Below are 18,634 nucleotides of genomic sequence, written 5' to 3' on the forward strand. Positions count from 1 at the left end.
TACTTTATATTAAAAGAATTCTCATTTCCCCATCCTATAATTTGTCTAAAATTTATGTCAACCCTACTATTACGATTATTATGAAACAAAGGGGTAATAATTGATTTTCTTATTATTTAGTACCATTTAACCTTACAAAAAAAAAAAAAAAAATGCAAAATTTCTAAAAAAGTAAAATACTCCCTCCGTCCCCTTTTGATAGTCCCTTATGGGCAAATTTTAGTCCCAAAATATTTAACCCATTTGTTTTCTCCAACAACCATTAATATTAATTTTTTACCAAAATTCCTTTCAATTTGCAACAATATTTGTGCAAATTTAAATTTCCCATGTAAATTTTGTTTTCCTATGTACTTTTATTACTTTCTCTCTCTATTTTTTTGCATACCCAATATTAATTTACCTTTTCAATGTACTTGTACTATTCTTATTTGTCTTTATTAATTCCCGTGAAAAATGCCCATAAAGGACTATCAAAAGGGGACGGAGGTAGTAATATTTTATCCTTTTTTTTTTGAGAGGTAATAAACGTTAAACCTTACCCAAATTTTCTCACTTTGATTCTCTCCTTTAGTTGAGCAAACATCAATCAATTCCACTCCACTGCACTTCATCTTCATCTTCATCCCTCAGAAAATCAATGGCTTCGCTTTCTCTCTCCTCCACTCTCTCTCCTCACTTCCTCCCTCAAACCCCATCTTCTTCTTCCCCCAAATTCCGCCATTTTTTCTCCAAAACCCCATTTTTCAAACCCATTTCTTCTCCTTCAATTCGGACCCACTCATCCCTTCAATTACACCCACCAACCCTAAATTCTTTATCTTCCAACCCCTTCAATCTTGGGCTTGATGATATTGGGCTGGGCCCCATCATGGGTTCGGCCCAACAGACGCCGGAGACCGCCATGAGAGGTGCTGAAGCTGATGTAATGGGGTTGCTTTTGAAAGAGAGGATTGTGTTTCTGGGTAGTCAAATTGATGATTTTGTTGCTGATTCTATTATTAGTCAATTGCTTTTGTTGGATGCTCAAGATCATACTAAGGATATTCGCCTTTTCGTCAATTCTCCTGGTGGTTCTCTTAGGTATAATGATTTTTTTCAATTATTTGTTACAATTTTTGTGATTATTTTGGTATTAATTTATTGTTGCTTGTTGGGTTTTCTATTGGAGAAGATTAACTTCTGTTAATTGCACTTGAATTGTTGCTTTAGTTATTGTTGACATTACATTGGAGAATTGGACATACTCTTGTTTTGTTTTTGGAACTTTGTTCATTGAGTTGTTGTGGCCGTTTGGTAAGCAGTAGTATATTGGGGAGAGTATATTGGGTGTTAGCTGCTTTGATAATCTCAGTTTGAATATGCTTTTGTTTATTTGTCTAAGGTAATGATTAATAAATGGAAATGTGTAAATTTGTCTAAGGTGTGGAATATGTGAGAGATGATCCCTTGCTTATTCAAAGGAATTGTAAGTGTAGTATGAGACTGTCTTACTATAAGTTGATGTGGAACTAGGTTTTTTTTTTCTTCTCGTATTTTAGAAATTACTTCGATTTCTTTTAATGTCATGCTTTGATTGGGGATTTTGAATTGAGGGGTGATACAAGTCAAATTAGGAAAAACATAAGTGATTAGAGGTGTTGTTGTATGAGATAAGGTGTTTACAAATGAAAAAAAAAAATGTAGAAGTGACATGAGGAAAAGAGAGAGATGGAGGAGTCATTACCCTCATAATGAGGGTAATAGTTATTCACCCTCCCCCTAGTATAGCTATTACTCCTAAGTGAGGGTAATAATTTCTTTTTCTTCACCTCTCACCCCACACCATCACTACATAATATGATAATCCTCTTGCAATCACGGCATCCTTTCTTATATTTACTTTCATTTCTTCAGTTTTACTTCCGTTACCCTAGTAATACACCACTCTCAATCCAATCATGCCATAAGTGTAACTTTTTACGCCTTATGGTGAATTGGTGTGAGGCAGTCTTTGGGAGCTGATATATTGCTGGAGATTTTCCATGTCAAATCATGTTTTCATGTGTGATTTAGGGTTCTCTTCTAGCTTAGCTAAGACCTATGGAAGGAAGACCAAGTAGAATGTTACACCACTTTCTTGGTTTTGCCTAGTTATTTCACGTGTCTTGACCTTTTATCAACTTGTTCACATCCTGTCCTCCTAGTTTTCTACGGAACTAATTAAAGTTGCTTTGTAAGAGTCTTTGGAAGTTTTCAATGTAAGGGTATTTTTGCTAAGTAAAGCAGGTTTTATTTAACTAGATTATCCCATACAAATGAAAAAGCTTTTTATCCAGCCTTTTGAAGTGGAAGATTTCTGCTCATTATTGTCACCTTGGAGAAAATGTTGCTGAGGTGCTAGATAAAGATAGGCTGTCGCAATTGTATCGGTTGGTTTAGGAAATCATTAATAAGGCATCAGAAAACTGAAATAAGATGTGATCATGACATTGTTATCAACTTGGAGTATTGTACATAGTATAGGGAACTAAGCTAACTATGACCTCATCTTTGGTACTATATTGAGGTAGATAAGGAAATTGATAAGGGAGAAAGGCATTAGTGATATGGAAAGAGGAGGCGACTTATCCACTAGTCTAACTAATACAACATGGCAATGATTGTCTGTGCTACATAATCTAAGGTTTCTCTTAGTATAGAAGAAGGGCTTTAAGTCATTGTTATCTAACTCATACATGCTTTAAAAAGAAGTCAAGGGAATTTGAATAACTGACCAAGTCTTCTAGGTGATTATAGAGATGGATAAAATAGTGCATTAAGAGCTGTTGGTGAAGTGCCCCCCCCCCCCCCCCCCCTCTCTTTTATGCAGAGTCTTTTTCTGTATTGGTTTGGCAGTAGAAGTCAGCGTTGGTTGACATTACCTTAGCATTGCAGGCATAGGACCTTGTCATTTGATTCCAAAAAGTTGTGTTTATGTCTTACGTGACCTTTTACTAGTACAACTGAAGGTGTAGAACTCTTTATTAACTCTGTCTTTCTATCTATTGTCTTCAATGGATCCTTATAAAAAATAGATGATTATATCAATAATTTCATCTTACTGTGTAATCAATAATTACGTATAGGAAAAGTATAGTTATTGCATTTTGCTAAACAATGTTGGGTGGGCAATTTGGAGATTGATTGAGCGAAAGCATTTGGTTGATGTGTAGTTGTTAGATCTTTAACCTTGGTGTTGGTGTGTTGGAACAAATAATTTCCATGGAAATCCCCAACTTCCCATCCCTTATAATTGTAGAATACTCAGCTGCTTACAATACTGTCAATTCACTCGCATTTTTGAAATTATGATGTGGTGGGGTTCGTGAGTTGTGATGGTAAGGATGATTTCTATTACTAGTATAGGTCTTTTCTGGCTGGTGAAGGCAATGATGAATGTGCTAATTAAAGAAATGACATGCTTTGATACGACATTTTTGACAAATTTTTATGATTCATTGGTAGTTACTCCGTAATATATTAGAAGTTTATTCCTTGTGAACTGTAGCAGCAGTTTGAAGCTCTGCATGACTGTAAGACTATTTTAAGATACAGTGTAATCCTTTTTTTTTGTAGTGAGCAAATAAATGTGATTGTGCTTGCTGATGGAAGAAATCATGATGATGATTATTTCTGAACTTTGTTGTGATATTACATTTATTCTGTTAGGGAAAAATATAAGCTTGTTCTTTAAAGACAAGGTCTCCACATACTAGACTCTGGTTAAATTACATAATATACTTGTATTGTTATGTGTGCTTTCCTACAAACCAGCTGTTATTGATCTTTGAAGTCAACCAAATACTGTAAGAAAATGAAATAAGAATTTCCTTATTAGTTTTATGAGTGAACGAAATTTCAGCCTTGGTTGTTAATATTGTTAATTACTTGTGGGTTGATTGATGATGATGAACATAAATCTATCAAAAACTTGTGTGTCATTGAACGTCTGAAATGAAATGCTGTATATAAACGTGATTTCCTGCTGGATGACAAGCTTATCCGATCCCCTTCAATTGAAGTTACTCGTGGCTTTGCTTTTGTCTTATTTATCAGTGCAACGATGGCCATCTTTGATGTTGTGAGGCTTGTGCGGGCTGATGTGTCAACACTTGCTCTTGGAATTGCTGCATCAACAGCTTCAATTATTCTTGGTGCTGGGGCCAAAGGGAAACGTCTTGCAATGCCCAATGCTAGAATAATGGTTCATCAACCTCTTGGAGGGGCTAGTGGGCAAGCTATTGATGTTGAAATTCAAGCCCGAGAAATTATGCATAACAAGAATAATATTACAAGAATTATTTCTGAGTTCACTGGGCGGCCTGTTGAACAAGTAGAAAAAGACATTGATAGGGATCGTTACATGTCTCCTATTGAAGCAGTTGAATACGGGCTTATCGACGGGGTTGTTGATAAAGACAGCATTATTCCACTTGAACCTGTTCCAGAAAAGGTGAAATCCAATTTCAACTATATGGAGATTAGTAAAGATCCTAAAAAATTCTTGACACCAGAAATTCCTGATGATGAGATATACTAGCTTGGGACATTCCAGGTATGATAAGTTAATACTTTTCTGTTTTGAAGAATAAAATAATCATCATATATCTCTGTCCTGTTGTGTAGGATGATAAATCATGCATTCTAAGAAGCTGGTCAAAACTGATGGAACGGTTTTTTACCTTTTGTTGTACTATATTAGTTGATCTCTCTTCTCTGCTGTATATTTCTAATTGATTTGAATTCGCACTAAAAAAGGGTAAAAATCGATGCAAACCCTTCTGGACATCCTAGAAAAGAATAATAAGCAAACATTATCGGACACGGAAATTTATCATTTATGGTCAATATTCAGATTCAAAATGCAATTTTATTAGAACTGCTCAGTGTGCTTTCTTAACTTTAGCTGGACATCTGAGAAAAGAATAATAAGCAAACATTATCGGACACGGAAATTCTTGGTCAGTATTCAGATTCAAAATGCAATTTTATTAAAACTGCTCAGTGTGCTTTCTTAACTTTAGCTGGACTTGAAGTAAAGTATGGGACAGTTTTTTGACATTGGAAGGTTACATTATGATGGTTAGACTTTGAGAAAGTTGAGACATCAGTAAACTTCTCTTTGGATGCATTTTATGCCTGCAAAGATTCTAATGGGAAATGATGCATACTCATAGTGTTCACCCATAAAGTAGTTTGATTTTTCCATACTGATTCAATTTTCTGCCCTTTTTAGAGGTACACTCATGTGAATTAGAATAATATAGGTGATGAGCTTAACTTAGATGTAAATTTAGAAAGCTGCCAATCTGAGGATGGGGATGGGAAAGTAGTACGCTTCCTGGCAATCATTGCAGCACATTAGGTGCAATGATCGGCAACCAGAAGAAGGGAAACTCCTTTATAGCTAAATAAATAATACTTCGTAGATGACAAAATGAACAAACAATAACTGAAACGGAAGAAGAAAAATGGCGGAACTTACTTACGGCTTTCTTCTTTTCAACTAGAAAAAATTAAGGAAAAACTTGCATATTCAGGTACTCTACAAGTAAATAACTTCTGTTTAGCTCAAGTAAGGGCATATAAGTTTAGATAAAAAAAAAAAGTAAAAAACTACCCAAGTTAAATTAACAACTAAATAAGTCCGGATAAGAGCAATAATTTCTTATAAGTTCAGGTAGAGTTTTTTTAGGTGAAAAGAATGAAGCCATTTCTCTTTCTGTTTCATTCTGTTGGTTATAACCATTTCAAACCTTTTTTTTTTTTTTTTTTCCTGTAGGTGTGGCATTTATGAAGAAGGCTTGATTTGACATACTCTCATCTCAGTGCAGTTTACTCCACAGGTCTCTACTGCAGCAGAAATTGGATAGCAAGTGATAATGCTGCTTTTTAGTTGATTGAGGAAGCTTCAGTTGTACAAGTTTATAACATACTCTGGACTTATGAGATGAGTTGCTGCACGATACATCAGCTAGTGCATAGTTGCTTAGAATGGAATTTTGTCTATTTTGACGGAGTTGATGAATCAAAATACTAGTATTATGTATAATTGCTAGAGATGGTGCCATACTTCGAAAGCGTGGTGGGAATTCAAATTAGTTGTGTCCTATTGAATATACTCCAGGCCTCCAGGGATGCTAGTGTTAACTGTTTTACTTTCATTTCATGAAATTTGCAAGATTTTCATTCAAAAAAAAAAATTTGCAAGGTTTGAAGCATTTACAAAGAAATGCTATTTAACTGACAATTAAGACTTGGCAATTGACTGTCTTTACTTGAGATACTTGATTTATCTCACAAATATGTAGAGCGGAATTTAGGATTAAATCTAGTGGGCACTAATAATTTTATAATTGTCAATTCAGTGTATGTTTGATTTTACTCATACTATCTAAAGTTTTAAATGTTTATATTTTCAACTTTGAATGGTGGGACATGTGTCATCTAAGCCCCTTACGATTTTACTGTTTCAAGTTAAAATTGGATATGATATTTTTTTTTTTCCTTCATGGAATTATATGCTCTAACTATGGAGTTTAGTTAGCTTAATGTAATGAAAGGATTCTATTTGGCCATAACAACATATAGCTCTCCAACTTCATCAAAGAATAATCCGCTAGTTTAGTTCATCGACATTCATTGTATGATTATATGAAGATAAAATCTTTGATAAACTATGTAATGTACGGTCTAATTCGCGATTGATACACATTTGAACACTCGATTAATCTACGTCCGACCTAAATCTAACATGATAAGACGTGACATTGACCTAGGACAATTGGGAGATACCCATTGGAGAAATACAAGTAGTTGCTATATGGAGCTTCATTTAAACAGTTTCCCACAATCTTCAGAAACTTCAAATAATGCTTTTCCCTCCATTGAAGCTTCTAAGACCTTATCGCATTTCATCTCTCTCTTCTTCATTGTTATCAAAATCTCTTATCACTCGCACTTTTGCTGGATTTCAAGGCAACAACTTTAAACCCTTTCAAAACCCTAATTTTTCCCCTGAATCTCAACCCACCATTGTTGATCAAGTCCTTTTCTCTCTCCGTTCAGAACCCAGTTCAGCAATTAGGCTATTTGAATGGTCTGAGAAGGCTTTAGGGTTCAATCATTCCCTGCATTCGTACTGTTGCATTGCCCATATTTTGCTATTTCATCGCTTGTTTTGTGATGCCCACCAAGTGTTTGATAAAATGCTTGAGAGATTTGGGGACTTAGATGTTATTGAGGTACTTCATGAGGGTTTTAAGACATACGGGACTAATCCTAACACAGTTTATAGTTTCTTGCTTTCTGGGTATTTTCGAAATTGTAGATTTGATGAAGGTATTAGTGTTTTCTTGCAATTGTCGAAAATGGGAATTGATGTTGCTCCTTATGCATTAAGAATTATGCTTGATTCGTTAGTTGCCTCGCGTTGCGTTGATGGTATTACGAATATACTTGATGAATTGTGTGGGCAGTCGGGAAATAAATTGAAACAAGGGTTCAATGTGTGTGAGTTTGTCATGAGGAGTTCTATCAGTAATCATCTTTTTGAAACAGCGTTGAACTTTCACCGGAAGATGATTGATAGGGGCTTTCTGCCAAATATTGTTGATTGTAATAAGATACTGAAGATTCTTTGTAAAGAGGGTTCTATTGAAGCTGCATCAAAGTTCTTTTATACAATGCTAGAAACGGGTCCGAGTCCAAACCTGGTGACATTTAGCACCTTGATTGACTCATATTGCAAGAGAAAGAATTTGGACCAGGCATTTATGCTTTACAATTTGATGCTGCAGAGAGGTCTATCCCCGGACTTGATTGTATATAGTGTTATTATTGATGGCCTTCTAAAGAGTGAGAGGGTAGAAGAAGGCCATCGCTTTTTGACTGAGGCTTTGAAAAAGAAATGGAAGTTGGATGCTGTCATTTTTGGCTCAATCATGGATTCATATGTGAGAGTAGGAAATCTAGGAAAAGTAATTGAAGTGTATAGAAGAATGTTTAGGGAAGGAATCTCGCCTAGCATAGTTACCAATGGCATTCTCATAAAAGGGTTATGCCAAGCTGGTTGTGCTCGTGAGGCTACTGGGGTCTTTGGTGATTATGTGAAACGTGGTTTGGAGCCTTCTCAATTGGCTTATAGTAATCTTATTGATGGTTTCTGTAAACTGGGAAATCTGAAAGAGGCATTCATATGGTACAGAAAGATGTTGATAGCTGGCCATGTACCAGATCTTGTTGTATATGCAGTACTTATCAATGGGCTTAGCAAACAAGGTTATTTGAATGAAGCTCTTCAGTTCTTCTTTCAGGCCTCAAAGAAGGGTATACAACCTAATGTATATATATTTAACTCTTTGCTAGATGGTTATTGTAGATTGAACCAAATGAGGGATATGATGAAGGTATATAGTCTAATATCAATGAGGAACATAATTCCTGATTCTGTAACTCAGACTTTGCTTCTGAAAGCACTGAGTGCGCAGGGGAGAAATGTCGAGGCTCTAATTCTCTTTTTCCAAATGGTTAAGATAGATGCCCCTTTGGATGCCATTGCATATTGTACGCTAATTCATGGCTTCTGTGAGCAGAATAACTTGAAGGCTGCCTTAAATCTTCATCAGCTTATGCAACATACAAAGGTGAGTCCTGATATTGCCATTTACAATGTTCTTCTTAGAGGTCTCTTCAATGTTTACCGGGTTGAAGATGTGAATAATCTCTTTCGGAAACTTGTTGCTCAAGGACCAGAACCCGATATTGTGACATATAACACTATGATTTGTGGTTACTGCACTTTAGAGAAGTTGGATGAGGCAATGCAGCTATACGAAAGCCTAGTATATGGATCAATCAGAGCCACTGTTATCACTCATAGTATTCTGATTGACGCTCTTTGTAAAAAGAGTAGAGTAAACGAAGCAATGCTGATCTTCAGAAGAATGCTAAATGAAGGCTTGAAGCCTACTGTCGTGACATACAGTTGCTTAGCTGATGGCTACTTCAAACTTTGTGGGTTGGACAGTGCCTTTGAATTATTTGAAGAAATGTCTAGGAACAAAATAGACCCCAATATTGTCAGTTTTAGTATCATAATGGATGGCCTGTGCAAAAGAGGACTGATTGAAGAGGCTTTAAGTACTTTCGATGCTGCTGTTTATAGGGGTTTATTACCTGATGTTGTGGCTTACAGTATAGTTATTCATGGCTGTTGCAGGGTCGGGAGACTAACAGAAGCCAGAATGTTGTATGAGAAGATGTTGGCAAAGGGTGTAGTTCCTGATCAAGTTTTAGTTAGAGTAACTCTAGAGTATAATCTCTTGGGTCAGAGTTAGTTAACTTTGAAACTAAGTTTGTCATAAACAATGTCCGTTGTGGATGCAAGAATTGCATCCGGGACCTATAGAGCGAATTTGGTATTGTTAATCTTGGTGTACACTAAACTGGTATATAGGATGATAACAAATTTAGAAAATTACCTATGTACGACAACATTTCTCCCTATTCAAAAACCTCGATATATAGTCGAGGGGGATTATAATTTGCAAGTATTGTAAGCTAACAGAAACGACATATTGAGACATTATACTCTATGCAAAAGCGAAGTACAAGATTTTTTATTTTTTTTTCTGAATGTGGAAGTACAAGAGTTAAGCATATTAGAGAATGCTGCAAACACTTTGATGATTATCACCAAAAAGTTCCAGAATTGCGGACCATTCATAATTTCATTACAAAATTTAGTGTTACAATGCTTGTTGCCATGTAAATTTCCCACCACAGTAGCCTTTCACATATCAGGTCCTTGTCAGAAATTCGTGTACATACATACAATTAACAAAAAATGTGACATCGAGTGAAAATTATATTCAGGAGGAAATGCTCTCTCCGAGGAAGGTGAAAATTCTTTTCCTAAATAAGCAAGCCATGTTCACTACTTCAACTTCCCTCATCTGCCTAGTAATACGGTCAGTCTTCAGTAGCCTCCGGCTTTTCTTGGACAGCCTAGTAGCAGTATCAATTGCCAAGCTGACCATATCTCTACAGCTTGTCAACTCTTGCAAGACTGTGGCGGAATATGCAGGATGAGATGCAAGTCGGTTCAGTAATATCAAAGCCTCTCGCATGAGTAAAGTTCTGCATTGCATCACCCAAAAAGATTATTAGAAAAGGGAAAAAAATGTTGAAGATGGGCTTATTGAGAAACAAGAAAGGATCTTGCTTCTGGCCTAAAGAACACTCCCCAACCCCCCTACCCCTACCCCTGCGAAAAATAAAACCAAAAAATATATACTTGATAATAAAAAAAAAAAAATCAATCAGCCACTTTCTAACTTTCATGACTTGCAAATCTTGCAATATTACCCTTAATGATAATATTAACAAAAAAAATTTCAAATAAAGTCCATATTATTGTATGAAGTTACTAAGTGACGTTTTCCACAATCACCATTAGAGAGAAATAACAATGACTATGTAGCATTGAACTTGCAATGTGAGAAAGAGTACATGGCTGTAGATCACACATAAAAATAATGCAAAAGGAATCAAGATGGAACTATTGAAGCACCTTGCTACCAACATCAGTAATTAGCAAGCAAGCAAGATGAATATGTAGATAACGAAAACAATTAATCTTCTTTTTATCTAGTCATTGTTACCTCTCTTTGGAAACTTCTGATGCAGGGCAAGATTCCAATGCTTCTGCGTCGATTTCTCCCATCAGTACTTTCAGGATTAGCACCAGAAAGTTAGCTCTGTTGGGAAGCTTGTGGAACAGAAAACATTTGAATCCACATTTACCAGAAGAGGCCAAGAAGGATAGCACAATTATTGCATTTCTACGTAGGTTCAGCTCCTGAAATAGTGGCAGAAATGAAGACCTAATATCAGACATGTCAAATGACAGAGAATGAGAAGTCACTGAGGGGATGTTCAGTTTATTGAGCCAAAAAACATATGCAGATGAGGCCAAGTAGTTTGTCCAAATAGTACCAAATTTCACAAAGTAGTTTGTCCAAAGATAAGAACAGTTATAACAGCAGAGCTTTAAAAATGCTGACCTCAACCTGAACCTTCCGGAGGTGGAGCACAAATATTAATAACCAAAATTATAGAGGATGTTATTAGGATTATGACCCTGGACCACCCATCTCTGGTATTGAGGATTTGAGGATGAAGTTTATTTCCATTTGATGATGGTTTTGTTTAATAATAATTGCCTCCACCCAACCCAAAAAATAGGCACCACACAAAACAAACTTGATTCCAACTAATAATGGTTTTCAAAAGAGAATACTGCAAGACAAAGTACATTTTTAAGGATGTTTGCAGCAATAAACAAGTAAAACAATTTAAATCCTCTCTTTCTAGGCGTGACATATTCATCAGAGGCAACCCAGAAATGATCTAATCAGCAATTCAGGAGTAAAATAAGCTTAGTTATAGCCTATATCTACACTTCTTACAGATCATCAGTAATTCATGAAGATACAATGCACATCACACTGAAATTAATAGGAGAAATATAAAACAATCATAAAAGGAAAAGAGTTGGAGCATGTAAATATAGAATAAAAACACACACAGGATAGAATTCCCACCTTCACGCCATACTCAGAGCAAACTACGCACTCGGCCAATTCCTCAAGGACGACACGAGATTCATGACACGTCAAGCTTATTCCATTATCGTTTGGCGCTTGTGCATAACTGTCATCTTCATTACACCTCGAACAAAAGGTGGATAATATAGTTGGACCTTTACAAAAAGACAAAGAAAAAATTGAAAAAAATTAAGAGGAAGACCAAAAGGTTTTACAAAATAAGAAGTTATGGAACATTCAATACTCAACATCTTTCCACCAAATAAAACCCAGTCTAATCATATGTATTAATGGACAGTACAATGAAATACATAAAACTCGCCATTAGACATAATTTAAGGAAAAGCGCAAGATTGTCAAAATAGCATCCATTCCAATTATCGCATTAAATACCAAAAGAATAAATGCAACTAAAAATCAATTGACCACTTCAAAAAAAAAAAAAAAACACACACACACACACACACACACACACACAATTGACCACACAACTAAAACAGCATTCTTCTATAAGGAATAGAGAGAAATGACAAAATTGGCAAAGCACACACGCAAAATAATCTAACATCATAACCACGTCCCGAGTTGTATTATTAATATTAGCAACAATCCCAAAACCTCAAAGGCTCGAAGCCTCGAAGAACCTCATATAACAGAAGGGCAAACCACGGATAATGTGAAGGTCTACACTAACTACGAATCATGAACTCACAGTTCAAAAGCAGATATAGAAGATGCACAGCTTCTTTACGGCAGAAAAACCCAGCTTCCTTTCTCAACAGTAAAGCAACACTTTCAAAAACAGGTGAATTCCCAAACCTGATTCATCAATTACAGAAGAATTCCACAAATTAGGAGAAAATCCAAAGGCAAAAAGGTTTTTTTAGAAAAAAATATTACTATATACAGATCTCCTTCCATTCTTATACTAATTAGCTACTTCTTGTCTTATTAAAAATAGTATATGCTTCAGCTAAGACTTTGAAGAGTTTTACAAACCAATATTCCAATTGAACTAATTTATGCTCAAACATAAGGATAAAATTACAAAATTTGGTAAAGGGACCCTAATTCCAGCATACATTGATTCAGACAACAGTAAGACAGAAAATTGACCACAGAATTTTAGTACTTTGATTATTGTAACATAGATTGATCAGCTTGAGAAAAAATTTGCATGATTACTTACTTTGCTCTAGCAGAACAAGGATCCGTTCTCATTAGAATTATATTCATGATGGAAACTGCTTCTACCTTTGCATGTTCCTCCTTCAACTTAAGGGCAACTTTACGCATAGACATAAACAGGTGAAGCCAATCTACTTGACAAAGAAAGGACAAAGTCTCACTTTCAGCAATGTATGTATTTCTGCAAGCTGTTATAATTCTCGAAGGGGATGTATCATCTCCACTAATATCATGTAATCCACCACTCTTATCCACTTCAGAATCATGAATGTCCACAGCATCTGATCTAGAGTAAGATCTCTTCACCTTGACATTATCCCTGAGCAGAGTACACTGGAAAAATCAAATCAAAGTTCATAAATAAGTGCGCTGCAAAATTCTACAGATCTAGAACAAAAACACTGTCAAGAAAAACGAGAAGAGAAGCAAAAGGCGGCATAAACTTGAGAGAGAAAGAGACAGAGAGGGAAACAGAGGAGAGCAAGCAATGGTAGAGTTAAGACAACAAGCTATATTTCCTCCTAAGAAAACAGATTAACCACATGTAAGGCCATGCAAATCTCATTATGCAAATCAACTCAAGTTAACATTATGCAAATCTACACACAATTCATGTTTCATTGTTTAGAAGTGAATGATGCTTGAAAAATCACACATTATCCCAATAGAAAAGAAATAAAGTCTACAATATTTAAGTCAACTGATGAGTAAATACCTTTTGGGACATGTTCTATCAATGCTCAACATGTGATCCAAAGCAATACGCAGAATACGCAGAGATTTATAAACAACTAGAGCCTGCACCGATAGGAAGTAAAACCACAAGATGTGTTATTTAACCACAAATTCACTACAAAAGACATGTTATATACGTAGTAGATGATAATAGCTACCCCTTTAATCACACTCAAAAGAGAAGGGTAAGAATACAACAGCAGTTTTCAAGAACACAAACAATGAAAATCCAGAAACACAACACCCTCCTCCAACCCCAGGTCCAAAAAGAATGAACACGAATTTACATACATTTTCAAGACTGCATAGATCAAGCAGTACCACCAAAAAAGCATTTATATGAGCCCTATCATCAGCAATCTGCAACATAAATAAGAATCATTAATTACAGAGGAACCAATCATATGCCAACACATTCAAGGTAAGATACAATATGCCTGGATACTTGAAACAGAATAAATTTCAGACTTATAGGCTTATGCATGCTGATCAATACATCATACAGGTAATGACAATTTGATATTTCTTGAACACAGGTGAAACCATGTGGAAGATCGTCCCTTTAATATTCATGGAGCATGGAAGTGGAAACTTCACAACTCAAGCATACAATTATACAAAATTTCTTCTTTGCTTCATTTTGGAAGAATCTTGAATCTTAAAAGTGACAAATGAGTAAAATGAAAAGACAGAAAGTTCACCCTCAAATATATGATCCAAAGAATTTTCCTCTTTCCAAGATATTAGCAAACAAACAAATACACAAATTATGATTATTTGCTCCTTCATGTAAAAATTACATATTCACCTTCTTCTCCCCTAGACCCTTCTTTTTCTGTCCTTTTTACCACCTGACACATACCAGAGAATTACCTAATGCTTCTACTCACCAACTTGGCTACATAGCCATAGCTTCTTCAATGACGGTATCCACCACTCCACAGTAACTGTCTTAGACTTTTAGCGGTCATTTGGTTCAATAGAATAGAATGGTTTGGATTTAGAAATGGGAACCCTCAAACCATGTTAAATTTGTCTGATTTAAACTAGAATGAATTGTACTTTGGGTACCTAAGGTGGAAGTTCTACTCCATTATAACGCATTCCAAAAGACCCAACCAAACACCCCCTTAGTTTCTATTATTATCCCTGCCCCCTGCCCCCCCCCCCCCCCCCCTCTCTCTCTCTCTCTCGCCCTGCAGAAATTACTAATACACTTGGCTTATCTAATGGCGTAAGTGGTAACACAACAATTGTGAGTGAAGGTAGTTGTTGACATTAGCTGTACATGTTATAATTGTTTTTCAGACAGAATAAAGATAGCAAAATGAAAGCAGTAAAATTCTTGTCAGTAATTATGTTTCCTAAAAAGGATTTCCCAATTTGCTCAGCAAGAGCAAAATCTAAACCAACATCAGCAAATATCATATCAGGCAACATGTTCTTTATTCATCCTGTCAGCCTCAGATATTCATTTTTCACATTGTTTCTTAAAATTTGAAAAAACCAACTTGACCATTTATAGATGTTCATGTTCTTCCATGTAACCTGGTCTTCTATACGCATTTGTCAAAGCCATTATCAGTTAGTACAAAACATGCATATGGTAGCGATAAATTGCCAACGATATAATTATATAAGAAAACAATTAGTCTGCCCAATACCTTTGTCAACTCAGAATATACTTGCGACACCTTAGATACTTCAGCAGAATCCAGATCCAGAAATTTTCCAGGCACTGATGTATGAGTCGAGCACTTGCTATCCAATTTGGAGGTCATATTCGAACCCAAACAGGCAAAAAGATCACAGAAGTCACTAGCACACGCCTCAATTAACTTCGCCACAAAATTTCTGCTTGATCTATGGCTACTTAATGGGGACCAGATTGATAGCAAACAAGAAAAATCACCATCTGTGGATGTAGTGCCACTAGTGCTTGGATTTAAAGAATCATCTCCTTTATCTGTTTGTACACCAGTACTTTTTTTCGCTGGTAAAAAAATAAAAAAATAAAAAATAAAAAACCCGACCAAGCAGGACAAAAAGAACGTAAATTTTCAATATATTTGGTAACTAATAGAAGATACCAGGACATTATAAGTTATATGTGTTCTATAGCTTAACCAGTGATATATCATTCTCACCTACACCTGTCTTGGGAGCAGCATGATCAGCCGTAGCAGTAGCATTAGCATTTTCAAATCCAAGTGAAATCCCATTCGTATCATGGTCTTGAGACTTACTACCATTAAACAAGCAAAGTTTCATAATGCACAAAATTAATATTAGGGAAGAAGTCAAGAAACACAATTCTGTAGAGCATGTAATACATAAGAAGAAAGCAGTTATCATATAACTTTCTAGGATTACTTATGGCAAAAATTCAAATATTTTAAAGCAAAGCATTCAGTTACAATCCTCTGACATCAGAGATAAGTTCTTACAACATCTGAAGAAATTCCACTAACCTGGTCCTAGACTTCTTATTGACATGTACAAGCTTGAGCTGCTGCTCCCTGGCATTCTGCTTCTTAAGCTCAGAGCATTCTTGCCTCTGTATAGTTTTATATTAAAGCTTAAATAAAATTTTCCAAACACAAAGATCATCACTAACTTATCCATACAATCATTAAGAGCATGTTTGATACGAGGTTCATAAGAGCTGAAAACGAATTCACTATAGTATTTCTTTAATAACTTGTTTGGTTAAAGGGATACGATAACGAATTCAGAAAGTGATTCAAGTCACACAACCCACATTTTACCATCCTCGACCCACCATCACCTCAACCTCCTTCCCTCCCTCACTCATTTGATGCCATTGCATTGTACATGCCAAATAATCGTCAAAGAAAAGATTATCATTACCCTTCACCTTTCCCAATAAATTCCCATCTATATTCTTGAACTATACATAACTCCACACTACCAAAGTAAGAATTTTGATAAAAACCCAACAAATACAATACAAACCCTCAAAAATCAACATACAAATTGACACCAAAGAAAACAACTTTTTAAAAGAATTCTTCAAAATTCGGTGAAATATGAGATGAAAGGCATACCAAATCCAAAAGCTCCTTGGAAGCGCAACTCAACTCGGTCTGAAAATAAAAAATTTAAACCAAAATAAGATAAAATTACCGAATTGGTAAAAAGGGGAAAAATCAAGAACCCTAAAAAGAAACCTTCAATCGTTGAATTTCCGATTGTTCTTCAGAAAGGGAGGAACAGACCGATCGAGTGGTACTACTAGAATGAGAAACATTAGGGTTTCGCTGGGAAAGTTCTCGAGGAGGAGAATGAGAAACAGGGTTAGCAATGGAAGGTTCTGGAATTTGTGGGAAGATTGAGTGAATGGATGAAGTAGAAAAAGAATGTTTTGATTGATTTTGTTGTTGATGTTGGGTTGAAGAAGAAGTAGCAAGAACTTCTAATTTGTCGATTTCTTCGAAGAAAGCGTCGTCGAAGTTGTCGTCGTCTAAGGTGAATTCCGACGCCATTGATGAAGATGCATTGGAGTATGAATTGAGAGAGAAAATGGGTAGAGAGTGTACTTGGACACTCAAACTGTAGGAAGCAAAGAACAAAGGATTGGATTTTTTGAATTCTTCTTTGGGGACTCGTGGTAATAAATACCGAGTCAACAAAAAAAAAACATTACCGTGCTTTTGTATGCGGTTGGCCACACAAATGTTTTTCGAGTTCACAACTATAACATATTGAATTATTGATCACATATAAGCTCTTTGTGTTCCCTTTTATGGATTTTCCTCAACGATTTGTTGTTTTATTACTCGTAACTAGATTAGAACTCGTGCGATGCACGATTTATATAAAATCTATTTTTATTAGTACATTTTAAAAATAAATGGCTATTATACATGAATATAAATAAAAATTACGTATAATTTGTAATTTTAAATTTTTTTATTTTCATCAAAATTATAATATATTATTTATTCAATGTCGTCTAATTCATAGTTCAACGTAGGAGGTTGTTTATTAGTGTGCTATTTAAAATTGTTATAATTTCCTACGATAAATTGATACTGTACATTTAAGTTGTAATGTAGAAGTTTCTAATATTTAAATTTCAAAATTGTTAAATATGATAACTTTACACGGAAAAAAAAAATAACATCATTATTGCATTTAGGCGAGAAATATTTTATTAAGAGAGCGACACATAGGCATTGGTGACATCAGCATCTTCTGCTTTAGTAATAGTTAATAGATTTAGTTTGTGGCTCTTGCTCTATTCGTGGGTATAGATTTTGTATATACAAAATTACAAATGGTTATTGTGCTTTTTTTTATTCCGTATTTGTGACTTGAAATAAAAGAGATCAAAGATGATGAAGGATTGGCTTCAAATGCACCTACCTTTTACTCTAGAAATGATCTTGATAGTTATAACGTGCTGCAATAACTTTTCAACAAATGGTCATATGCCCATTCATAATTAAAAATCGAGAAAGTTATAAACTTATAATCATTTTACAATGAGTTGTTCGAAGTTGAGAAAAAAGTTCACCCGAACATCTCTCTGCTCATATTTCTGTTACTCCGTATATCATGGTTTTGTTTCATACGTTTGGCATGGTCACGACAAATAATTAAATTATTGCTTGGGAGTAATATTAGGTTTTTTTAGAGTTCCTTGTGTTATTAAAGTAATAATATTAGGGTAGACAATAAAGTGAGCGTGCGAAGAAGTCACTAGACCTATTGTGGGGTGTACGCTGAACAACTGCACAAGCCCAAAATTATTTCGGGCCTCATAGAGTCATATTATTAGTCTTTTATAGTATGTTTATCGCGCTAAATAAAAGCTAGGTACGTAGTATGTTGGTTTAGTGGTTTCAAGAAATCCTCATTTAAAGTGAAGGCCGCGTTTCGATTTTCAGATAGGTATGGTGAAGGTTGTGTTTCGATAATCCTCATCTAAAGTGAAGGTCGTGTTTCAATTCTCAGCGCAACTTTATTCGATGATATGTATATATAAGTCGCTATCTCTTCCATTTCATTGACAAGAGGTCGAATGTATATAACCTCCATAATAATTGGGGTGACCC

At 35.3% G+C, this 18,634-nt stretch overlaps 3 protein-coding genes across 5 annotated transcripts; 2 read left to right on the top strand and 1 right to left on the bottom strand.

Moving 5' to 3' along the window:
* Positions 1 to 574: 574 nt before the first annotated feature.
* Positions 575 to 6,303, top strand: LOC145597534 (ATP-dependent Clp protease proteolytic subunit 4, chloroplastic-like). 3 transcript variants are annotated; one of them, XM_081653725.1, is made up of 3 exons: positions 575 to 1,083; positions 4,078 to 4,576; positions 5,868 to 6,303. In XM_081653725.1, the coding sequence occupies exons 1-2, from the start codon at positions 641 to 643 to the stop codon at positions 4,559 to 4,561; spliced, it is 927 nt and encodes a 308-aa protein (XP_081509851.1). In that variant the 5' UTR covers positions 575 to 640; the 3' UTR covers positions 4,562 to 4,576; positions 5,868 to 6,303. The 3 variants fall into 3 exon arrangements, with proteins under 3 accessions (XP_081509851.1, XP_081509849.1, XP_081509850.1); XM_081653723.1 differs by having other exon boundaries at positions 576 to 1,083; positions 5,804 to 6,303; XM_081653724.1 differs by having other exon boundaries at positions 576 to 1,083; positions 5,856 to 6,303.
* A 590-nt stretch (positions 6,304 to 6,893) lies between these two features.
* LOC145599087 (uncharacterized) lies at positions 6,894 to 9,650 on the top strand. Its single transcript, XM_081655498.1, has one exon. It carries the CDS (start codon positions 6,894 to 6,896, stop codon positions 9,357 to 9,359), a length of 2,466 nt encoding a protein of 821 aa, XP_081511624.1. The 3' UTR covers positions 9,360 to 9,650.
* An 8-nt stretch (positions 9,651 to 9,658) lies between these two features.
* Positions 9,659 to 17,135, bottom strand: LOC145597995 (protein SENSITIVE TO UV 2-like). The gene is made up of 12 exons (XM_081654281.1): positions 16,745 to 17,135; positions 16,622 to 16,660; positions 16,025 to 16,110; positions 15,701 to 15,798; positions 15,218 to 15,546; positions 13,845 to 13,913; positions 13,534 to 13,616; positions 12,820 to 13,137; positions 12,343 to 12,449; positions 11,628 to 11,785; positions 10,686 to 10,882; positions 9,659 to 10,161 (listed from the first exon to the last, which is right to left on the bottom strand). The coding sequence occupies exons 1-12, from the start codon at positions 17,057 to 17,059 to the stop codon at positions 9,894 to 9,896; spliced, it is 2,067 nt and encodes a 688-aa protein (XP_081510407.1). The 5' UTR covers positions 17,060 to 17,135; the 3' UTR covers positions 9,659 to 9,893.
* Positions 17,136 to 18,634: the final 1,499 nt, after the last annotated feature.

The sequence above is a fragment of the Chenopodium album genome, chromosome 20 (assembly GCF_948465745.1).
Source record: "Chenopodium album chromosome 20, dcCheAlbu1.1, whole genome shotgun sequence".
NCBI lineage: Eukaryota > Viridiplantae > Streptophyta > Magnoliopsida > Caryophyllales > Amaranthaceae > Chenopodium > Chenopodium album.